The 26,528-nt window shown below is 33.6% G+C and overlaps 1 protein-coding gene and 1 long non-coding RNA gene across 4 annotated transcripts in view; both read right to left on the reverse strand.

Moving 5' to 3' along the window:
- LOC127874124 (WSC domain-containing protein 2-like) overlaps nt 1-26,490 on the reverse strand; it is a 26,596-nt gene extending 106 nt beyond the window's left edge. Inside the window, exons 1-6 of one of the 3 annotated variants that reach the window (XM_052418263.1) lie at nt 26,458-26,490; nt 18,964-19,028; nt 17,779-17,954; nt 5,492-5,622; nt 1,621-1,762; nt 1-233 (exon numbers count right to left, since the gene is read on the reverse strand). The exon at nt 1-233 is cut by the window's left edge and continues 106 nt beyond it. In XM_052418263.1, coding sequence (XP_052274223.1) covers nt 220-233; nt 1,621-1,762; nt 5,492-5,622; nt 17,779-17,954; nt 18,964-19,028; nt 26,458-26,475 — 546 coding nt within the window. In that variant the 5' untranslated portion in view covers nt 26,476-26,490 and the 3' untranslated portion in view covers nt 1-219. Of the gene's footprint in view, nt 234-1,620; nt 1,763-5,491; nt 5,623-17,778; nt 17,955-18,320; nt 18,578-18,963; nt 19,029-26,457 lie in introns of those variants that run through there. The other 2 variants (XM_052418264.1, XM_052418265.1) reach the window with 2 other exon arrangements.
- On the reverse strand, nt 12,304-13,459 carry LOC127874125 (uncharacterized). Its single transcript, XR_008046638.1, has 2 exons — nt 13,015-13,459; nt 12,304-12,643 (listed from the first exon to the last, which is right to left on the reverse strand). It is a non-coding gene; the product is annotated as an uncharacterized LOC127874125 (long non-coding RNA).
- Nucleotides 26,491-26,528: the final 38 nt, after the last annotated feature.

Raw genomic sequence — 26,528 nt, forward strand, 5'->3', positions numbered from 1 at the left:
AGTTGTTGTTTTTTCAACGTAACAATATCCTATACATCCTTGTTGACACTTCTCAGCAAAATAGAATGCAAACACTCTTTAATCAGGCAGTCAGTAAAGTGATAGTAAATAATGTCATATAGAAAGAACTACAGCAAACGTTTTCAAAAAGCAAAGAAAGTCCTTCGGGTTGTTCGTTGCAGCTCACGCAGCGTTAAGTGTGAACGGCGCTTCTCTTTGTCAATGAGGCGGGGCTGCAAAAGAAACTATAATCAAACCGTGTTATAGTTCTTTTACATAATATAAATCTAGTTTGGTTGCTAAACATTCATACAATAATTTACACGAGTAAGAATCTCGCATCGAAAAAGGCTTTTCCTGCAATTTTTGTCTGACGATAACATGTGTTCATGGAACTATAAGTGAGTAACATTGTTAGCGACGCATCACGAGGATAAGAGGTATCGATATGAAATAATATTCCCCATAGATTGCTCACCTGTGTGATGGGGCGTGGCCAGTGTTGATCCCTGTGACCTATTCTTTACAACATTTATACACTATCTGATGTAACACAACAAATATACAAGTTCTGGGCCCTGTGTTTTCAGAAAAGAATCTTTTTAATAATATTGCTACATTGGTCTTCATAAATCAGTTGACCCTTAGGGCGTGACCGGGTTTGCCCCATGTGGCGTGATTTTAACAAAATAAGTAGAGGACCACTGTGCGAGGTGAACAATATTAAAGCACTGATGCATGCAGTGTCAGAGTAGATTTGTTTAAGTAATAAAAAAAACAAGTATAGTTATATAAATCATTTTGCCCATGGCACCAGTATTGACAGCAGGGACATGTTTTAAAGAAACTTTGCATATGGCCACTTACTGAATTTACCAAAAATCAAACGTCTGGTACATGTTGTTTCAGGTAAGATATTTAATAAATTTATCACTAATCACGTGACCCATATTGCAAAGCCAGTTTTGATATCAGGGGCATGATTTGAACAGACTTTGTACATGACATCTATCTGATATTGCATATCAAATATCAAAGCTTTTGGACTTGTATTTTGAGACAAGAAAATATTTATAGTTATTTACTATATAAGTCTATATAGATCCTGTGACCCCTGTGTTTTGGAAAATTTTGACAGGAAAGGCATGATTTGAACAAACGCAGTTCAGAACCACGGTATATTATCTTACTAACCAAATTTCAAACCCGTGACCCTTACAGTTTCATATAATATGATTTTAAAATATACAGACGACTGCCTACAGACAACGCACGACGGACAAAGCGCGGTTCCAAAATTCCCACTTGCGCATTGCACAGATAAGCTCACAAGGATAACAGATCACATTGTTAATGGTAGTATAAGGGCAATTGCGCACGTACAACCTCATATAAAAAAGGAATAATGGTCGACAGTTTGAATGATGTATTTAGTGTAAGAGTACTTCTAGCAAGGCATAACTTCATGTCACAACGAACAGATAAATGTTAACGAGTTTTGCGTCGTCTTTGTTTACAGACAGAGAAAGCCACAGACATAAGAAAGATTAACATGGTGATTCTAAAACACACCCACTGCGACGTATCTGAGGGGCGTATAATACAAGTACAACATGTTACCACAGTGAACGTTGCTGTAGACGCCAATCCTCGCTGGTGCTCCGCATTTATTGCTGCTGTCACCAGGACACACACTGTTACATTCCGAATCTGGCCTGATCATAGCGATCAAATAGTCTCCACAAAAACAAAAATCGCCAGCCTAAAAAAATACACATATATAAATACATTTAGTTTGATTTTGTATTGCCCCATAAAATCAACAGCGCCTCCTTCTTTATGAGCTCCTTTCACAATTTTTAGACTTATTCTATTCTATTCATTGATCGGCTTTGATCATAATTAAAATTGTAATACATAATATATTTTATTTCTAATCTTAAATGGACGTGTGCTCAGTTTGTCAAAATGAGAATTTTCCAATTTTGATGACACATATTCAAAAAGCAAATGAACAATGACAATCTGTGAGTGAAATCACACTAATAACGCAGACTTATACCGAATATACATTTGTTGCTTACGAATAATCTTCGTTAAAAATTGATAAAATTATCAAGCGTTACACACGCGAAACAATTGAATTATTTGGAGAGTTCTGTTGTTATCATTCTATTTTGTGAAAATACGTGGATTGCTTATATAACGTATAGAATACTGTGCCTTGCATAGCAGCATGGGTGGCTAGGTGGTTTAGGCGATAGCCTTTTACTCTAAGCGTCAGTGGTTCGAGCCAAGGTGAGGATAACTGTTTTCTTTCTTTAAAAGTATTCTTGTTTTATATTATTATATTATAACGTTTTAGTTCTGAATTTTGCATTAATCAATTTAAAGCATTTAATGACAAACTTCAAGACATGCCAAAATCTGTGAACACATCCCTTAAAGATTAGTCGGCATCAAATGACACAATTCATGCATATAGCCTTATACAAAATAAGAACTTGCACTGAAGTTTATGGCAGCTTTGTTAAATCTGAGAATGATTAACAAACGATATCTGTTTCATATTGTATAAGATTAATTATATATTTCCGGTAATAGCACTGCTTTGTGTATTTAATGGCATTAAACGACCTGTTCAAAACTATTAATCTCCATCAATATACAAATTATTCATTATTATATGAATTCAAAATAATTGAATATGTCGTCTTATTGCGTAAGTTGCTTAGTTAAACTGGCCTACTGGAAGATTATAAGAACTATACATATCAACTTAAAAAAAAGTTCTTGAGAAAGTTGTATTTTTAAAACATTGGGATACAATGTGCACAGTTTTGCCTATGTATACTGATATAAATTGTAGTCTATTTAAAATAACACAATGATGTATTAGGGAACAGTGGTTGTTGTTACTTCGATGCTCAGATAAAAAATGCTACAAACTACATCATATTGTGAGTACAATAAGCAACCTAATGAAATTATTACCGACCATATTGCGCAATGCATAAAGTTAAATGTAATAGTCAATATTACTGACAAGAAATTGCCATCACTTTACTGGATACCTAAATTACATAAGACGCCATATAAAAGTCGTTTTATCGCTAATTCAGTGTCTTGTACCACCAAACAATTATCAGTGTATCTTACATCTGCATTGAGTGCTATTAGATATCATATAGCTAAATTTTGTAATAAAGTTTATGAAAATAGTAATATTAACCTATTTTGGTCAATAAAAAACACCTTAGAAGTTATTGATATAGTTGAAAATAAAAAATATAAGGTGTCACAGGTAAGTACTTATGATTTTTCGACACTATATACAACGCTTCCTCACGCTTTAATAAAATCCAAACTTGTTTCTTTGATTGAAAAAACTTTTGCTAGAGAGAAATGTTTGTATCTAGCTTTAAACACTAAAACAGCTTTTTTTACTAATCAGATATTAGATAATTACACCATTTGGACTGGTCTTGACTTTTGTGCAGCACTTACTTTTCTTTTGGATAACTTGTTTGTTGAATTTAATGGTAAAATATTTAAACAAATTATTGGCGTTCCTATGGGTACTAATTGTGCGCCACTTACTTATAGCTGACCTTTTTTTTATATTGTTATGAAAGCGAATTTATGTTAGAATTATCTAAAACTAAGCAAGTAGATTTGATTAATTGTTTTAACCTTACTAGTAGGTACATTGATGACATACTTAATTTAGATAATCCATTATTTGAACAATATATTCACAAAATCTACCCAAAAGAACTAGTCTTAAATAGATCGTGTATATCCAATACAGACGCTGCGTATTTAGACTTACATTTAACTATTAATAATAATTTGATCAAAACTAGTTTATACGACAAACGGGACGATTTTGACTTTGAAATTGTGAATTTTCCGTTTCTAGATGGCAACATCCCTAAAGGACCTTCCTATGGTATTTACATTTCGCAGTTGGTACGTTATGCTAGAGCATGTTCGTGTATTAAAGATTTTAATGATCGTAATCTAATATTAACTAAAAAATTGCTAAAACAAGGCTTTTTGTATCATAACCTAAGAAATAAATTTGCTAGATTTTACTCTAAGTATGGTGATTTAATTTCAAAATATAATGTTTCTTTAAAATGGCATTTAAATCATGGAATCTCCCATCCATCATTTTATGGAGATGTTTTGAAGCGTGTCCGCAAATTAAAATATGTTAAACCAAATGTTCATATTAAACTTTTCAATTTAATTAACTTGTTTTTATCAAAAGGATACGATGCTTATGTACTTAAAAACACGTGTTTGATGGTTTTCGATTCACTATATCTTTCTTCCCTTAAAATTTGGAATCATTAGTGATATTATAGGCATTTTTCACTGTTGAATAAAATTTTGTCATTGTGTCGTATGAACAAATCTGCATGAATACTACATTATAGGCATTTTTCACTGTTGAATAAAATTGTGTCATTGTGTCGTATGAACAAATCTGCATGTAAACTACATTTGGACTCAAATCGTACATCAAATCATTTCTGTCTTCAGTTGTCAAAACACCTATATACTGTTTGATTCCAATAATGTCGCTTTAATGGAATTACCATTTGTATTCATTTGCTTCTTAATATTAAATCACGTAAACTTGTTTTATTAGTAGCACAGCCCCATTAATATTTTTATTTAGTACTGCCCTTGGAATTTGTTCACGTCATTATGTCATTATGGATTTTTGTGACGTCATACGACCGACTTTCCCAGTTGTAATCTACATGCATAGGTCATTGGGTTTATAATGTTCCATTTTATTTATATTTTCTCTTTGATAGGCGTTTCTTGTTTGATTTAATTATTTTTAATTTGTTTAGCAGTCACATAAACAACCAAGCTATGTAATATGGAATTTTTACACCCATTATTGCTGCTTCTTCCTGTATTTGCGCGATGATTATCTGAGATATTAACTCTATGATTCTACATTCTCAAATTTTTTCTATAAAGAAGGAATGTAGTTGACAATTGTTAATAGTTTTATTTGATCGTTCGTCAAAAAGTTGTAATTCTGTTACTCTTGTATCTTCAATGCAATTGAGTAATTAAATAGTAATTAAATTGAATGCGTTTTAATTCCCTTTTATTATTGTTTAATTTGAGTTACAATGCTATGACGTTAAATTTTATTTACACTTAAATGTATTATGAATATTGCTGGGCAAAGTGTGAGGTTGAGCGCTCTATAACCAGGTTTAAACCCCCAATGCTTTGCATTTACCGTTCCAAGGCGGTGACCCCAGCTTTATTCATATTTTGTGTTTATGTTGGTTTGTATTGTGCTGTATTGTGCTGTTTTGTACTGTTTGGGCAATCGGTCACTTGCCTTAAATAAAGGACCAACTAATTGTTTTTAATGAAAATTCAATACTGCTCCAGCAGCTGGAGTTTCACTTCTTTATATTGATGACTATGCTGACACCCCCTATTTTCTGACCTCCGTGCCGCTGTAAAGGTAGACCTGGCAGCGAGCGGCGCACTCTATCGGCGAGTTTGAATTCGATAGAGGGAGCAGGATAGGTAGGATACGGACAGCAGCGTCTTCAAAGCATCCGATGTACCGGAAAGCTGTAAGAGCACTTTGACAAGTTGTCATCAAAGTAACAAAAGTCCCAATCCCCATTTCGCATCACATTTATTTTGCAAACCTTATTGGTTATTCCCGTATACCTCTTCGAGGTTTATGTTTCTGAATTATGAGTGAGAACTAATAAACTTTGAACTTTCTTATATCTTTGGTTCAAAATGTTAAAAAAATATATTAATGCAGTTACAATATTAAATAAGCTGATATGCTCTACTGACAACTGTTTTATGAAGCCTTTTATTCCCATGAGCGTACGGTCCATCTTAATAAATACAAGGGGTACAAAACCAATGTATGATATAATTACCAAATATTGAACGAATGACACCATATTTTGTTCTATGCCTTTTCATATTACACGAGATATCAATTTACAGTGGTTTCAATATAGAATTGTACAAAGAATAATAGGATCATAATTCTTCTTATTCAAAATTGGAAATACCACTTCGACTAACTGTACCTTTTATCAAACTGAATGTGAAACTACACTGCGGGGAATCACGTGGTTTTATTTTGATATGGAACACGAAAAATGGCGCCGTCATTGTCTCGGCAAGAGTATTATTTTTTCTTGTTGTACCTAAATGTTTGATTTTAACTTGTTAAGATGTAGCCTATCATATGCGGAATCGAATTCCGCGTGTAATGTAACCTTACATTTCATATATTACTGAGTAATTTTCTCGCTTACACTTTGAATTCGTATACATGCGAATGCATTACAGTGATAGTTTTCATGGATTTAAATGAATTCTTCACAATTATGATTTATATATTGACATTCCTCAAATCATTTTTTTATTAAATATAAACCAGGTTTTCTTAATATTACAAACAAATTGTCTGAGAGTCTGAAAACTTGGCATTATCTGCATTTCTGCATAATAAATCACAAAACACAATGATATGTTTCACGGAATACAAATTAATGATATGTTTCACGTTAATTGTTTGATATGTTTCACGTATTGTCTAAAGGCGAGAAATAAAACGTCGGATATTTTCTCAGTTACTAGTATGAGTTTCAGCACATAGTACCGGTTACGCCCAGGACTAAGTGCGGTTAGGTTAACTGGCCGCCGTGATACGTATGATGGACCGTGTGTTGAAAATGGCGTAAAAATTAACACATACATTAACTGCGACCGTATCTTCACTTTACTGGAAGTTTTATCTTAAAAATGGAATATCTAACATTAGTGCATTTTGTTTAATATGCGTATGATGCTTAATTTTCGCAGATGTTTCTCCTACCGCACGAGCCGCTCGCACTTCTACAACCTTGCAGAAGAGTCCGAGGAAATCGTATTTGAGCAACCAGATCACTGCAGAATCTGCATAGAAGGCACATCCGTTTTGCCCCGTTACAGCGTTCCATTGTAAAGATATAACATGTATTCTATGGCAAAATCTACAAATTTTCTTTATAGAATAGTCGTCTATTTTCAAATAAAACCGAATAATGTAAGAATAGAAAAAAGATTGTGTTCACATGGGTGTTCATGGATTTGGTTAAATCAAAATTACAATTGAATAAAAATGGAAACATTGAATAATATGCTTTAAGAATCGATTGCAATCCTTCAATTTAAAACGGGCTTTTTAGAAATGTACAATGCAACCATTCTAAATTTTACGTTTTGTTTTCTTCAGAAACCACGTGTTTGATTGTGTTCGAAAAAAAGATCAAAAGGAAGAAAGAAGATTGGCACAGTGTCTTCCTCACGGACGTCTTCAAAGCTCGGGTCTCTCGGTGTACGTTTGGAAAAAGCGAGAAATGAGTAAAAAATCCTGCCATCTGATAAGATGGGCATTTATTAATGGAAATAAACGACAGTATGACAGTAGAAATAATTTTGATCTGACAATTTTCAGAAACGGCTGTTTGTTTCATAAATTAAAACTATTGAAAATCAGGGTACAATTTTATTCACATTGTGTTTGTCATTCCTACGTCTTATATACGCGTTGTTTAAGTTATTATCACATACCATAGAATTTGAGACATAGCCGCCGATGCAGCATATTGATTAATGTGTGAATTGCTATGAATGAAAATTTCCCTTCGATATTGGATATCAAAGAAGTGTGTTGTGAATATTCAACCAAATGTTGAACAAATTCTCAATTTAATGCTGGTATGTTATTATATATTTTCTTGCATACAAGCGAATTTTGTAACATTGTCATGTTCTCAATATGCAAGATTAAATTCTATACGTTCAAACGGGTGTGGGCTTAGTTAAGGTGTTCAAATGTTAACTGCCGCCGTAATTTGGATGTCTTATAAATTGCTGTTTCTAAATGATTGTACAATAACACAACGCTTAGTTGATTTATTTATTTCAAAACAATAATAGCAAACATGGATTTGCCTGTATGCGTTCACAAATCATCACTATCACAGATAATTAAATTAAATCACAGTGTTAATCATGAGAAAAGGTTGAAAAATCACAACAAAATCACCATAATCACCTTCAAAAAATGAAATAAAAAAATTAACAGGTCATTAAAGCGTATCACGCTCCCTGAGGATAACCATGACGATATGGCTGTGTACAAATTGCACCTATACGATCAATTAAAATAAATCACTTACTGTACATTGGCTTAAAATTTGTTGCACAATCAAAAACTTCAAAAGCAAAGTAAACAACTCGCGTCTAAGCGTTTTCTTTAGCTGATTGCGTATTATTACTTGCAACTGCATTAGTATTTCCCTTTTAATCATGTTTGCAAAATTTCTGATGCCTATACACATTCGGCTTGTGAGTGTATGTCTCTCTGCAATTGCATGCATGATTCTTGGCCCCAAGATGCATAGCCATGTGATCATCATATTGGTCTCTTCTATTCATTTGATGCCCGCATGTGTCACATTTAAACGTCGCTTCTTGGTGGTGTGTCACGCACTTAGGTCTGCCTTTAAAGACTTCCCACATGTCTCGCAGGCAAAATCTTAAGTTTTGTTATGTGCTGCGCACCTACAGGAAAGTAAAGACCAGTTTGCATAAGAAAACATACAAGGAAAAACAAGAGATCTACACGTTGGACTTGGGTGCTTCACATTCCTGTAGTTTAATACAAAACATTGCTGTAAAAAAACATTAAACAACTGGTCAAGTTTTTCATTTTTTATAGAGTGACTTACGTTTCATGACGCAAAAGATAGTAGATTTAAATTGATTCAATTCGAATGTTTTTAAACTTTTGCTATTTTAGAAGATTTGTCACATCCTCCAATAAAAACGGTGCAACGAAGTTTGAGTATTGTTTTTAAACTCCTGTCCCGACATGAAATCGATCCATCTTAACATGTCAAACGTTTTTTGGATCATAAATGACAAAACACTATCGAATAAACCTGGTGTTTTTGGTTTTCTTTTTCGAAAATGCTTTGTACCAATTGAGTATACATTCCGTGCGTTGTCGATGTGTATGTACATTTCTCAAGAGCCATCATCAGCAATTGCAAGAATGGTAACGTAAATATTTTACGTTTTCAAAACAATTTTGTTTGCAATGTGTCGCAATAATCGGCTATAAACAGTAATAAAATACAATTGGGAGATAGTCATTTGTGCCTAAATACCAAATGTTTTTCTCACTCACTTTTTTGAAAATGACAAATATTCACAATACCATCTTACATGTGCCTTGTTAAATTTGCTTTGCTGTAGAACATCCGTCCACAACATTTGTATGGCCTAACCCCCGAATGTTTTCTTTCATGATCGCTTTACCCTAAGGCGCTGCGAAAAGCCTTGCCGCAAATTCGACACAACCCAAGTCTGAAAATAAATATTTAACAAGCTCTTTAACAAATGTTATGTGAAACATATCATACATATTTTATTCCGTGAAACATATCATTTTTTTATTTACGCGTTTATTTATTTACATATTAAGTGGTAAGCCGTCCAGAATATCGTAAATATTCCAAATAATGTTTCTCAAATTTCTACTGCAATAATATGGTATTACCTATGTTTATTTTATGAAATGTATGACACAATGCCTTCATTCCGTGAAACTATCATTTAAAATAATTCACTTTGATATAAATTCAAATGGTATATGAGAAAAGTAGGTAGTTAATTTAGAAAAGTAAGATATCATTACACGCGGATTTCGATTCCGCATATGATAGGCTACATCATTTCAAGCTTACATTTCGAATTAAAGTACGAGAAGCAAAAAAGTTACTCTTACCGAGACAATGACGCCGCCATTTTCCGTGTTCCATATCAAAATAAAACCACGTGATTCCCCGCAGTGAACTATAGAACATATATTTGGGGAATTTAAGCATGTCAATAAGTTAATAACATAATTGTTTTTCTGGATTTTATCATTTTTCAAACATTTTAAATATGCCCTCGTTTCTATTGGGGCATGCTTATACAAATAGACCCTTAAGTTAAATAGTTGTTTTGATCAAAATGTTTATTTAAAATTGTAAAATGAACGAAACTATACCCACTCTAAAAGCAGCTAAATCATATATGTCCTTGTATTTCCATGTACTTAATCAAATTAACTATGTAAATGTCAAAGTAATGATAGGGAACACGTATTAGCTCTTTTGCAGTTGCTGTGATAAGGGACTAAAGGTAGTCATGTATAGTCAATTATTTGTTAAACAAATATTGTTTGTATTGTGATATAAAAGCTTTAAAATGTGATATAATATAAAAACATTGCTTGCGAACTATGTACGGTGTGGACTGGGATGTCATCGACCCTCACAAATAATGTTTGTATTTATTTTAATGTTGAAGCTATTGATGATTAACTGGTTCAAATTTGTTATAATTTGCATAAAGTGCTTGCAAACTATGTACGGAGTGGAGTGGGATGCCCTCACCCTCACTCACATATTTAAGAGATAATACATGTGTGAATATAGTTATTACGTGCTATTTTAATTGAATCAAAGTTATATTTGAATAACGTTTTTTTATTATTTGTAAACAAACTGATTATAATTTATCTAATTACCTGTGTATCCTTTAGCATTAATATATATTGGAGAAAAAAAACAAGCCCTTTTTATGATTAAAATGTAAATGTTGTCTAATGTTTTCGATTGTCGTGTCATGTGCGTGCCTAAAACCAACTCTTGTGACTCCCAGCTGTTTATGAAAATAATCAGTTTGGAAAAAATTACATCACCAAATACCGGCCAACAGCTAAACCCAAACGACCGCCTTTCACATTAGGCTGGTTGGTATTAAAACTACCTTTCTGGAGAGAATTTCAACATACCAACTATGACTTGGTATTTACACACTAGAACTGGCAGTTGAATCTATAAAACATGAAATTGTTATTTTTCGTTAAGCAAATTTCATGATACGAACACCTATGATCTTTACGAACACCTATGCTCTTTACTTTTGACCTGGTGACCTCGAGTATGGTCCACTTTCATCTAAAGTAACCATCATACCAACTTGCATGGTTGCATCAGGTAAAACTGTGTTCTTGAATGTCTGCACCGTCAAAAGACTACATTATATATAATATAAACGTATGTGAACATCACGTTTTAACAAACTCTGAGCAAGTGCCTGTTTTAATGTTTCAAGCGAATGACATGTTTCAAGCACCTGTGACCTTGACGGTTGACATGTTGGTTGTAATAGGTTAAACCGTTCTCTATATATTCAGCATTGTCAATAGACTATATAATATAATACGGGCAAAAGCCCGCGTAGCGGGCGTTGACCGTTCATACATATGGAAATTTAGACAAAACAACAAAAAAATACACATATGATGCGACTGGTTTTTTGTTTGCCACGCGTCACCTATTTTCGCGATGCTATTTATCTCCCCTGAATACTTATTCATTGGACACTTATCTTTCCTCCGTTTTTTAAACTGGTTAACTAAAAGTGGTGACATTATTTTTACACACAATCAAAAGGAAGATAACCCGTCTAAATTGTATTGCGTACATCCGGTTTCAACAAATCGAATAAGATACATTTTTTGTCTTGCATTTATTTGTTTCAATCAATAAAACTGTCTCATTGTTATTTTCAACCTTTCAAATTATTTTACAATTGTTTAAAAAGATTTATTTGTTCAAAACATGAACGACCGCGTTTCTTTCATCTTCAAATATACATGACTCAGTGACGTCACTGCTTTTGTCAAACAATGACGTATCAGTTCGATATCTCAAAAGGGAGTGAAAAGTGGAATTGACTTTCTGTTTTTTGTTAACATTTAAATGAAAAACAGATATGGAATAACAATCGATTGGTAAGTAAATATATAAGTGATTTATTACATTTGGTTACAAGAAATATCAAGCTAGATCTATATTGCGAAAGAATGCCTTATATATAACAGACACGGGTGGACAGAAACCGTTTTCAGGGCTTTTTTTCCTGACTTTGTGAAGCGGCCCTGGCCCCTCACTTTGTGAAAAAATGAGTCGCGAACTTGTCAAAATTGTGAAAAATTGAGTCGCGAACTTTTCAAAATTGTGAAAAATTGAGTCGCGAACTTCTTAAAATTGTGAAAAAACGAGTCGCGAACTTCTTTAAATTGTGAAATTCAAAGTTCAATGCATTAGCATAGCTAAAGCATGTTAAACACTTGAATATTATCAAAATTTCCTTAAATAATGCAATAAAGGCATATTTTCCTTCTATGAATACTGTATTTGATACAATAACAACACATATACATATATCTGATTTGCAAAAAATTATTCATGTACCAAATGCAACTAAAATACCTGGTCCCAACAATTCTTTACCACAGGAATAACATTTATAAACATAGAACATTTCAAGGGCACATAACTCAGACATGTTCTGGACTTTACAGCTTTAGAACTCTGTTCTTTTTACTCTTGAAAATGTCAATAATTCTCTCAAAATCTGAAGAGGAAAATTCCTTCTTCATGATAATTTTCATGTTCTGTGAGCCTGACCCTCGCCAGTGTATGATGATCTCCCTGGGAGGTTGTCATTTGATCTGAAACATTAGGTATACATTGAAAAACAGTACTTTTGTAAGAAATGTAAACAAGTTATTTTATTTTTCACATTTTTTCACAAAGCATAAATAGACTACATACAAAGTTTGAATCTTGAATATGTGTCATGAATATGCATTTAAATGAAAAAAATATATATGAAAAAACCACATTATTACATGTACTTTAACCAAGATTTCCAATCGTAAACAGATACGAATAACAAGTCTCGGTCATCAATACTAGGGGACGTTTTGACTAGGGGCCGTTTTGACTAGCTTCCATCAATACATAAGCCGCGTCAGATACTTTCACTTTAATCAAATGACTTTCCTTATAATGTTATCAATGTGCATGTTTCAAATCTTACCCTTCTGTAGAAAGCTTTTGTTTCTTTACTGTTATCCCAAATTTAAATAAATCGGGATTATTTTGCGTTTTTTTTTTAATTTTCTTCGTGTAGTAGAGAGCGTTCGGCGTCGCCATTTTTTATAGTGACGTTGCTGGGCAGAGCTTTTACTATTTACGCCGGTTTCACCGGTTACACAACACTTTAAAATCGATTAAAACAAACAAACATCGGTAACGCGAGTCGACAGTTTTTCGCGAATTCGGAATTAAAAACGAGGTTATGAAACTTATATTTCTGTTCCGAAATGGCCGTTTTTGACAGTTTTGAGCACAAAAAGTCCGTTTTTCACGATTTAAAACGGCCGTTTTTGTAAATATTCACGGCCATGTCAGGTTTGTGAATTGGCCGTGTCAAAATTGTGAAATGTCCGTCCACGGCCAATCGCAAAGAAGGAAAAAAAGCCCTGGTTTTCGTCACAAAGCAATTTTTCGCCGATTTTAAGCTTACTGTTATTCATTCAATCAAAATAAACTAAAAGTTTATCCTCCAGTGTTAGTGTAATTTTTCAAGTTGATTCTACATGATTATTCCAAGATCCTCTATTGTTGGTATGCTAATATCTTCTTAAGATAAGGTTATGATTGAAAACAACAGTTCAACTCGTACTCGATCATGTTTGCACCAAACTATTCAAAACTGCTACTTAGTGCTTACAATAAAACTGTGCTGACATAAACATCGGATATTGGCTTATTATGTATTTTTCTTTTGTTGAATATTTTAGAAGCTGTTCTGTCAAGCGCTGGGTTGCACACATTTCATGATTTATTCTGACTGGATGCTAAATACTAAACGCCTCGATTCTGGATATATTAAACTGGGAGGGAATGAAATATAAGCAACTGTGAACTCAACCGTAGTGTTCAATTTTTGTGTTGAATTTATGTGATGGAACATTAGTGAACTGTAAAGAAAATGCAGTTATAATGAAGGGTATGCGTCTGTCATCAAAAAAGCAGCTTTGTTATAAAAACTATCAGATAGGCACTATGCAAACACTGTAAAAGAGAAAAGAAATTAACAACTAGCAGATAGCAAACATGTTGCATTTATGTAAATTCTGATAGACTAAGTGCCAATGCATTTATAGAATGTTTCAATAAGCCTAGTAGTTTATAAAAAGCATGTTACAAGAAAGAAAGCACACAGTTTTGGGACCATTGTGTTGTGAAGACTCCAGGGAGACATTGAACTTTTACACATTATTAAGAAGCTTGTTTTAATATAGAACTTCTTGTTTATTGTGTATTGAATGTTCCTTTTTTGTCCAATGACCCATTTGCTTAATGCAGTGGCATAAATATAGGATCTTGCATGAGTGGTCGTTTTGTATTGACTTTATCAAACAAGTCATCTAAATAAAAATAATAACGAGGATTGTCGAGTTTAATAAATTCAATACAAAATGACCACAAATCTTAGATTATATTTGTAACATGACCAACAAATTGTCTTTGTATTTTATGCTCTTTTCACCGTTAATTCACATCGTAAAAGAGTTCAACTGAAAAAAATTCGCTGGAATAATGACGTAATTTCTTTAAAAAATGACGTCATTTCACATTTAAATAACTAGTGTAATAACACCGTGCAATGAACAAAAATGAGCATTACGTTATTTTACCCCTTGAGCGTAGGTCATGTTATAATTGTGAATATTTCATTTGAAAATACCAGATGAACTCTATGTATGTTTTTTAATTCCTGAATAAATAATAATTTTACATATCATGTTGTGTTTATGTTTTTATGTTTAATCAGTGTACGCCATGACCAATACTTTAATGCAATTTTAGGCTTACGCCTTAGGCTTAAGCAAAATATCGTTTCGAAGATAGATGCAAACACTTCGGAATCATTGTTTTGTATAGTTTATTGACTTTAATTTATACAAAGAGTTTTCAATTCACTTATGCAGGCTTTTTAATTAGACCTGAGATGATAAAAATGAGGTTCAACATCCAATTTACTATTAATACTTGTTTCGACATAGCTGTTTAATCCAGCTTTAATCACCTTAAATGACCTATATTGATAGCTATGAAGTGCTGAGAAAATTTCCAGTAGACGCGAATGAATACATCCGAATATTTTTGGCCGATTTGAGAGAAATCCCCCAGAACAATGGCCACATCACTACGTCTTTTAGTCCATCAAATAGTATTAAACACTGTTCAGTGTTTAGATATCCAAACTATTCTCAGAAACTTCGAAAAGACTCATAGACACAGAATTAGGCTCAGTTACCATTACACATTAAATTTCACCTTGCAGAATTTCAGGGTCAGTAATCTGTCAGTTAATCGTCAGGGGAATACACAATGGACTACCGTTAAGGGCCTTATGATGATACCACAGTATTGCTTTCAAGATATACAATAACATGAATGATTGAGAAAAAATGAATGAAACGCTATTGGTAAATGCTACTAATTTATATTGTTAGAAAAAACCAAACTACCAAAATACTAAAGGTGTCGTTATAAGGGGAAATCGTTTAATGATCTAACCACACATGTATGACGTTCAATTTTAAATTACACTCGTTACATATATGTTTTATGTGATAAACATCGCGAGATGTACCATGTTAAATGGTAGAAACTTTATAAACTGTTCATGCAATAAACTTTTTAAGTTGATACAATAATTGATTTACGACAGATAAGGGATAAACAAGTGATGCACGTTTATTAAGTTTTTTAATTAAACTATATGCAATTACCGGTGAATATAGAATTTTTATTTTCAACTATCATATTTGAAATTAACGCCGTATAGCGTTTTTCAATATATTTATTGTTTAAGCTGAAACTTATTTCTTTTTAAAAGATATAAAACGTCGATTAATGAAAACTATAATACAAGTTCAGAAGAAGTAGCACCAGAAAATAAAGGAAAGAAAAGTTGTATTAAATAGTAAATATTTTTCTGATGAACAGCCAAAAACTCCTTCATGTATATAAGATATGTTCTCCGTTTAGAAATCCCAATCAGTCTATGCAGATTCGTTTATTCAACACAAAAACGCAATTACGAGTCTACGTTTCTGTATCGCTATTATCTTGCTCATTATAAATTTCACTGAAGTAAACAATTATTGATTCAATGTACCATATAAACATTGTTGATTAATTTTGTAACATTCCACAGTCAATTCATGTGTTGGATTTACAATGATATATTATAATGTTGACATTGAAATCATAAATACAAGCTTGAAGTAAAATTAAGTCTTTATTTTATTTCCCTCTTCTACTTAATCTTCCTTCTTATAAACATACTGACATCCCTGCATATTTTGACTATTTGGAAATTATTTCCTCTTTTCGTTGACCACAATTAAGCAGAGTGAGGAGCATGTTTGTCAAAAAATGTTGTTCACATGATTCAGTTATTCAATTCCGCAGGACTAGACGAAAGCATTGGTGTCGCACCTATGTAAATAGAAAATGTGAAGTTAGATAAAAAATATGATGTGAGGGCAGTGATTAAATGATAACCAATGTATTATACATGTTCCCCTAAACAATTTTTATGCCCCCCCCCCCTTCGAAGAAGAGGGGGTATATTGTTTTGCACATGTCGGTCCGTCCACCAGATGGTTTCCAGATGATAACTCGAGAACGCTTAGGCCTAGGATCATGAAACTTCATAGGTACATTGATCATGACTGGCAGATGACCCCTATCGATTTTCAGGTCACTAGGTCAAAGGTCAAGGTCACAGTGACTCGAAATAATAAATTGGTTTTCGGATGATAACTCAAGAATGCTTACGCCTAGGATCATGAAACTTCATAGGAACATTGATCATGACTGGCAGATGACCCCTATTGATTTTCAGGTCACTAGGTCAAAGGTCACAGTGACTCAAAACAGTAAAGTGGTTTCAGTATGATAACTCAAGGATTTTCATGCCTAGGATCATGAAACTTCATAGGTAAATTGATTATGACTGGCAAATGATCCCTATTGATTTTCAGGTCACTAGGTCAAAGGTCAAGGTCACAGTGACTCGAAATGGTTTAATGGTTTCCGGATGATAACTCAAGAATGCTTACGCCTAGGATCATGAAACTTGATAGGTACATTGATCATGACTGGCAGATGACCCCTATTGATTTTCAGGTCACTAGGTCAAGGTCACAGTAACTCGAAACAGTAAAATGGTTTCCTGATGATAACTCAAGAATAATTAGGCCTAGGATCATTAAAATTCATAGGTACATTGATCATGACTGGCAGATGCCCCCTTTTGATTTTCAGGTCACTAGGTCAAGGTCACAGTCACAAAAAACGAGATTTTTGAATTTAAAATGTCTAATTTTGTTCAATTTAAAAATAGAACAAAAATCAAACTGAGTATTTAAGAGTTTGAAAACAAGATTAATTGTTGTTTCATCTAAAGCCTAACTCTTATTTTTGTTTTTTATTTGTTTAAAAACAAATTACATTTTATTGGTTTGTCCAGTTTACATATTTTTATGTCAAACATTTAAAGGTTTTGTTCCACAATAATGATTATGTGCAGACATTTACAACTTATGTTATCTAAAACAGACATCTTATTAGCTTTTGCCCGTAAATTAGGTAGCACCTATAATCATATTAACGTACGTGTACATCACACAACTAATTTTAAAACAATACGCCTTAACGGAAAGTGTCCACTTATTACCCGCTTACATTATTTTAATTGATAATAACACAAATCACTTACGGGTCTGGCAAAAGCGCCCCTCCCACCCGGATGGACAGCGGCAGTAAAATTGTGCAGTGTCGTTTTTATGTAAGGCATTGCATGTGCCTCCGTTTAGGCACGGATTGATACTACAATTAGCAGCCACAATAGCCACGATGCAGGATGAAATTATAACGAAGACGAACATCTTGGAACTGAAACCAAACCTCCAATTACCAATTGAAATTTACCTCTGCATGTTTTAATAGTAATAATAATAACAATACTACTACTACTACTATTACCACTACTACTACTTGTACTTCTATTACTACTACTACTACAACTACTACTACTACTACTAAATATAGTAATAGTAATAACAATTATAATAATTATTATAATAATAACAATAATATTATTATAATACATATTATAATAATAATAATATAATAATATTGATAAATGTTTATAAAATGATCTAAATATGTTGTCTATTTCATTCCATACAGTTTAACAAATATGCGATAAAGGATTTAAAGGAGCAAAGTAAACATACAATGAAATATTAAAATACTGACATGTATTATTCGTTATTTCCAATAAAAGACCAATCACCTTATAACTTCCGAAGTATATCACGAGAATGCGCTCTAGTATGGATGAAGACAAACATATAGACAAGTTGATTATTACTGATTACGATTGGGAGTTTTCACTCATGCGCACTGACCGGTGGCAAACAACTCATATTGGGTTATAGTATACTAAATTATTAAAATCCCGCCCACTTAAGCTCGTAGCCTAGCGGTTAGAAAACATCGACATGCTAACACTAAAGAAGCATCTATGCCTAAAGAATACGCGATATTCCGGATGATTAATCCGCTATTACACACAGAAAAGGGTTTTGTGACATTAATATATTATGCAAAAGCATAACTTATTAGTTTTCAAATAACATTAGATATCTTTAGCAGGTATTTCGGAAAGTTAAGATGCGCTCAGACGCTTATAAAAGGTACCGACATCCAACGTGTAACTACGTATAATGATGGTATGAGTAATATATAACACTTTTACAAGGGTATATACCTATGTTAGTTATAGAAATATCAACAAAACATTGTTTTCGCATATATCTGACACGAACTAGTGTTTTAAAACTGGTATTTCGGTAAGCTATACCCGCTTTTCGACGGCGATTTCGGTCAGGTTACTTACTGAAGCTGCCAATAACTGATGCTCGCGAAGGTACCGACATCCCAAAGGTTACCGTGACGAATTACCTGAAATAGTGGTATATGTAATAAATAACACTTTTACGATGGCAATTATCGATATTTTTTATGAAAATATTAACTTTACATCGTTTTCACTTTTTTCTGACTCAACATAGCAATTAATAAAGGGAATTTCGTTGAGTTACGTTGAGAGGGAACCGCAGTTTCCCATTATTTCACATATAAACATTATAGTATTCATATTTTACATTGCTTATATGACATTTATTCATTTTTATATTGGAAAGCGCTACACAAACAATAAGTAAGGTCATTTTATTAAATAAATTAAAGTTCTATAAAGGGAAACATAAAAAAGGACAGGCTTACTAAAATAATAACATCGAACCTCGACTTTAACGCTTTAATGGTACTCACAATTACACTGTACTATACTGAAAAACATAATAGTCAAATGGGAGTAACTTACGTTAAACCTAAATGCGATCTTAAGAGGATTTGTATCCCATGTTCCATGACCTTAATTCATGAGAAATGTAACAAATGCAAGACAAAATTAGAACATGTTTCAAATGCATAAAAACTTTAAACAAATTAATCCGAGGCACAAAAAAACTACATTTTTAAACAATACTATACGTTATATGGCTTTCTTACAAATCAAATGAAAAATTACCATGTTAATATTATTTCAATGAAAGAGACAAATTCAAATAAAAATAAACTTTAACCACTTTCATTAAATAATGATACACGTTTTGTTCAATATTTACAATCAAAGAGACATATATAACAATACATGTCTTTATTTGGAGATGTGAACACCTTTTCTCAAAGATATTTCCCAAATAAAGTAGATTTTGATCTTTAAAGATGTTAGATCAAGGCTTGCAAAAATATAATTGTTGCTCAGAATAAAAGGACAATTTAATGATTTCAGAATATAAACGAATACTTTATTCTGTATTGATATGTGAAATGAAAAGTCATGTGACCGCGACATTTTACATGTCATTGACATGGTCATACTGTTACCAAACCCTAAGAGGAGAAAGATCTGTCAGTCAATCTCAAAACATTGATTAGTGATTTTGATCGACTACCACCTATTGATGAAGGTTTGTATTGCAATTCCACATAAGATTGTGAACCAGTTCGACAACTCGTGGTGCAATAATCGTATCGCATAATAGCATGTCGGGTTGTTCATGATGACGTTGGCCATCCAGGGCGCGACAAGTCACTATGGCTTGCTTGACAGCGTTTTTACTGGCCAGGCATGGAACACTGCATTGACAGCCATGTTTATCACTGTAGGAGTTGTATTTGAAGAAAAAATACCTATTGTTCCTTTTGCTAATCTAGTACCTATTGAGACCTCCAGGCCAATTTAACTTGTTAGCATGGTTTTTCTCAAAGTGGATACATGTGAAGGTGGTTATGAGAATGTGTAGGTCATAAAGGACCACTTTACCCGTTATGCCAATGCAATCCCTTGTCGCAATAAGAAGGCGATCACAACTGTCAAGGCCTTGTTGAACCATTGTATTGCTCATAACTCATCCCCTGAGCAACTCCATTTTTATCAACGCAGAAATTTTGAGTTAGGTCATCAACGAACTTTGAAACCTTGCAAATGCTCGGAAGACCCGAACTACATCTTTTCATCCCATAGGTAATTCATCAGTATTGGAAAGTTACCTTCCTTCAAAATAGCAGTTAAGAAGTACCTGATGGACAGTTTATAATATTCTCATTTTTATATCATTGTTATCTATGTATCATTATTGTTACGGTTTAGGCATATTTTAATCAGTTCATCTAGATCTAGTCGTTTGATGATTTTTATAATTGCTAATGTTGTGATATTATTTTTAACAGAATTCCTTTAGTTGATAACGAATTATTTTTTAGGTTTTAATGGCATTGCGTAATGTGTACGTTTATGTCTTAATTTCAAGTACAGTTTGATTAAGTTTAAGTACAGATTCGTTCATTCGACACAATTTTGCTTTACGGATCATTTTAATTTCCTGCAACCAGATCTATTCATACGACACACGAACACTAACTCCGACCCTAATATAAAGACAGTTCCACTCGGCTTAGTGGACTGGGACAGTAATGTAAAATATCGAATATAATATATATTTTTTTATAAATAACTGGTAGCAAGATGAGTTGCAGATAATTGGTCAGTTACCACATTTTAACTAACCGATTAGACCTGTTAATTCTTTTCTATTCAACAGTGAAAAATGCCCATAATATCACCTTTAAGTTGCCATCGAGGTAATGTTGCCTTTGAATAAAATTTTTGCTGTTTGATAAATCCTGTCAAATCTCAAATTGAGCATGTAGAGGCATCAATCTTATGTACAGAAGAGTTCAGTTTCAATCGATATTTGAACTACCCAAATTGTGTGCTACTTGTCATTGAAGTTCTGTTCGATTTTTTCGTTAACTTTATTGATCACCATGTACGTGATAGTTCAATTGTGTGTTCTATATTTCAAGAACCCGACTATGAAATGAACAAACGAATAATACAGATTTCCTAGCAATCGGCAAAATATGTAAAAAGAAACGACCTTTCTATGAGTTGTATGTAATATGTTCGAAGCAAAAGACCAACATCATACCTGTGAATAACCAGACAACTATTCTTTTGCGAGAACTCTCACTAAAATTAGAAATCTCTAACGTACACCCATCGCTAAAAAAGATGACAACTTAATCGAAAGGTTAAAAGTGGATTAAGTCCCCAAGTCAAATAGTAATTGTACATACATACATAAATAACACTAGCAATCTTGTTTTGCATGACTCTGTTACAACAGTTTTATCTTCTGAACTATATTACCCAAAACCAGTGTTAGACTGTGCGTATAACTTCAAACGAGAACTAACCTCGATTCCTAGTTCTAAGCGCAAATGTTTAAAGTCGATTCAACTATTACTCGAGTCACCTATTGTAACACGAAACTTATCGTTTCACCATTATATACAAAACATCATCAGACAGCAAGTTTGTGAACATCCAAGTCATTTCAAGCCCATAAGCACTCGAAATCAACGACTCTTTCGTACAATATTTCGAAACATTAAAGGGATCTTTTCACGCTTTGGTAAATTGAAAAAATTGAAAAAAGTTGTTTCAGATTCGTAAGTTTTCGTTTTAGTTATGATATTTGTGAGGAAACAGTAATACTGAACATTAACCATGCTCTAATATAGCCATTATATGCATCTTTTGACGATTTTAAAACCTAAAAATTATAAAGCGTTGCAACGCGAAACGATTGAATAATTTGGAGAGTTCTGTTTTTGTCGTTAAATTTTGTGAATCTACGAAGATTGCTTATATAAGGTATAAAATACATCATAGATGTGTACACGGCGGAATAGCTCAGTAGGCTAAAGCGTTTTTACTTCAGGACTCTGGCAGGACTCCAGGGGTCACTGGTTCGAAACCTGCTCCGGGCAATGTTCTTTTCCTTTTTTTATTTTTTTCTTGATTTTTTTACTGGAGCTTTTATGATCCAATGTTTACATTTATCAATATAAAGCATTTAATGAATAAGTTAAAAAAATGCCAAAATCTGTGAAAAGGCCCCTTGAAGTTAACATATAACACATCAATGTTCCTTAGGGTACGTCCGGTAAAATACAGACGATTTCTGCAACCCGTTCCTCGACAGGTTGAGATGAGTGGGCTACCAGTACGCCGGGTGCCAGTCATCAAATAATGCATTTGCGAACCATTTTCCTCGGGTATTATCGTCACCATTGATATGTGTTCGCGTCTTAAAACGAGAAACGACACGGTTTTTAACATCAGTGAAAATCGGTATAATTCGGACGGCACAGGATAAATACGGATACGACAGGGTGAAAATACGGACATCAAAATTTTGATCGGGAAAATACAGACCATTAATTGTTTAAAAAAAATAGATTCTGAAGCTTGGTTATTGTATTTTATATATATATATATATATATATATATATATATATATATATATATATATATATATATATATATATATATTTATATATATATTATATATTATATTATATCTGTTTAAATTTGAAACATTCTTATTAAACATTTCTATTGACTTTATTTTCAAGAGAAATAGTTGTAACGAGATGTTATAACAATCATTTTACGCTTGCCTATTATATTTTGTAGGCTAGGTCCTACGTCTCTCGTTTTTTCCGCTCAAGATTTCAGTTTCTTTGCTTTAGACTTAGCACTTTTGCTTAGTTTCTTTTCCAACTTCAAACGCTTCTGTAGCACCACGTCTGCACTGGTCAAAAGCTTGTGACTTGTGCAAATTTCACGTTTAGACTGGCCGACTGGTCTTTCGGTGGATGTGGGCGGTAGAAACAGGGCATCAATGGTGCTGAGCAATGTTAGGTCGTCTGTCACGCTGACATTTTCCTCCTCCTCTGTAAGTTCGCTGCATGACAGCAGGTCTAGAAGTTGTTGTGGATCTGCGATATCGAGTAGAGGAGATGCGCTATCAAAGCTCATGTCAGCCACAGACTCAAAGCTTGCGTTGGTGGTCAATCCTGACGTTTCAGCATCATTAAAAGAAGAGACAGGAATTGACGCATGAACTGCTTTGTCAGTTGATGTACGAAACATCAGAATAAAAGAAAAACAGAAACCACAAACGAAGAAAGAACCAAAGACCATAAAAAGAAAGGAAGAAAACTCCTTAATTAAAACCACCATACCACAAGTAAACAAAGAACCAAAACATAACACCTCACAAGATGAGGATAGAGTTTGAACAAATGTAAAATTAGCAGAGCCTCTGCCAGAGGTAAGTGTTGTCAAACAAATGCTTCTTATTGTAAGCTGTATATGGATTATATACTGCATTACGTGTAACTCAAATTATTGTAGTACCAGAATTGATAATAGACGCATGACCTTAGCATTGATTTCTATATTAACCAATGTACTGTGTATGTAATCTATAATCGTTTAACCATATAACCTGCTTGTACCTGCCATATAACTAGGGTGCAGGATCAACAGGGTTTACATAGAATGAAAACACACCGTTGAGAACTTTATTATTGCAAATATCTTAAGTTATTAAATTTTTTTTGCAAAATTCTTTTGTGCATGAAAGACAGTTTTACTTGCAGTTTGTACCGATATATTTAGATTTCAGAATTCAACATTGAATACTTCTGAAACCAATGCCAAAATTTCACGTTGCGAGCAGCATAACCTTGTTTATGAATGGCTGTAAACATCAAAATTTTTGCCAAGAACACAGGCTTATTGAATATATTCTTATGTTTTGTACATTGTCATATGCCGCATAAAAACACTGTCTTCTATGCACAACTTGAAATTCTCAAGAAAACGTGTTTTAAAATGTTTTTTTAAAGCACCTCTTACCCAGTGTATACATTCATTAGCATCCATTAGTGAACCCCATAAGGTAATGTCCCTGCAACCTGATAACACCTGGATGCTGTTAGAAGATTTGGCCAATAGTATAACATTTAACACAATAAAAAGTGTTGTTACAAAACAGAGTTGGTGAATAAAAATATTTAATGGAATTATTTAAATCAATATTGAAAATGGACATGTCTGATAACTATTTTATTTTAACTTTGTTCCCGTGACTAACCAAACTAAACATATTTGCTTAGTGCTCTGAGGTTTTGCTTCTTACACACATATCCTACCCAGACTCCTGATACCCAACAGCAAGCTTATAGTGCTTGTTGTAACACCGAATCAGACATTAACACTCAAATTGATCTTTTTGATTCCCCGTGCCAATCTGAAACAAATGTTAACCCTGGAGAAGCTGTGGTTCCATCCATCGCCTTTTGCTGCCAACCTACCTTACACCCCGACAAGACCCGAATACCATAGGTGTGAAAAAAGTACAGCGGTCATCGCGGAGCAAGACGACGCGGAACAGTTTGAAATGCTACAAGAGCTTTTCCCTACGCCATATCTAGCCTCATCACCCCCCTGTTTAATGCCCCCATTTCCAGCCTATCAGCATACACCAGTGTCTGTGAATACCACATCTGTGTCGGGAATGGGGTTTCCCAATTATGTGCCAACGCCAGTTTTATCTTCAATGGTAGGATGTCTGCCATCATTCACGACTCCTGCTCCTGCTGTCCCAGTGTCCGTTTCCAGGCTGAGCACGCCCCTATTGGATGAGCCAAGGCGCCTACCTGTGAAGACAGCAAGTGCACAAACAGAGGCAGAACCACGCCGTGAAGATAGTGTTCTTGCAACAGCGCTATTCCAAACAGAAAGGACTTTTGAAAGCTCTATTGGGAAACTTGTGTCTGCTGTTGAATGGAACAGCCGAGCAATAAAGAACTTGGAGACTACAGTGCGAAATCAAGGCGAATCCAAACGAGGCAATGAAGATGACTCTGCTGAAAAGGAAGCAAAACATGTTAAAAAATGAACATATATGTTTATTGGTAAACGAAGCCAACATAGTTGCCATAATCCATTTGTTAAAACCCTTTTAGGACATTTTGCAAATTGCTCAGTTAAAGTGTTTTTGGCTGTTTATGTGTTCAACCGAAAGTGTTCTTAATGTTTATATATGATTATTATACCTCACTTTTATTAACAATGCTAAACTTCCCATAGGCCATCATGCGAGTTGTGTATCGTGTTATTTCTTAAAAGTTGACACAGCATTTGTTAAAATATTGCAAGAAATATACATTTCCAGAAAGGAAATTCACATCTGCGTTGAATAAGACCGAGATCGTGAAAATCGCTGCACAATTGATGAAGATATGGCTGTTCAAAGCGATGCAACGCGTTTTGGGCTGATTTTGAGTTGCATACCTTGTTATATATATATTTGATAGTGATTTTTTTTCCAGAAAAGTTAATTTTTCGTTATAATATGATTATTTATCATTCAAAATGATGTTTTCACTAATTAATATCATAGCCACACGCTAACCACCTGTGATCGTGACATAGAAATACTGTCAGACCCAGCGGGAAAAAATTTACTGTCCAAAAATACTGTAGCCCGCTACCTTGGCAATCACGTGCCACCAGCGGGAAAAAAATTACTGTCCAAAAAATACTGTCGCCCGCTACCTTAGCAATCACGTGCGAAATGGTAAAAACTTATACTGTCCCATTCGCGCATGCGCAGTACGCAGTTTTGTATTTCCGTTGTATTTGGATAATTAAAATATCGATTGTAGCTGAAACTGTGCTGTAGAATAGATTAATGCCATTACTTAAGCTTTGACAGGAAGTCAGGAGTAATACAAAAATCAATTTAGTATAAACGACACGCTTACCTCAATGGCAACTTTAATCCAATGCTAATAACAATAAAGTTACAACGATATACACTTCCAGTGTCTGTTCTTAAGGTGTCATGCATGAAAAACACACAATCCGAAATTCGTTCGATGCTTTAAATAAATATTTTACTGGTAATAAAACGTCCATAGTGTTGTCCCAAAATGTTTCGTCACAGAAATGACGTCACACGAAAACGTCAT

Source organism: Dreissena polymorpha, chromosome 3, assembly GCF_020536995.1.
Source record: "Dreissena polymorpha isolate Duluth1 chromosome 3, UMN_Dpol_1.0, whole genome shotgun sequence".
In the NCBI taxonomy this organism is placed as follows: domain Eukaryota; kingdom Metazoa; phylum Mollusca; class Bivalvia; order Myida; family Dreissenidae; genus Dreissena; species Dreissena polymorpha.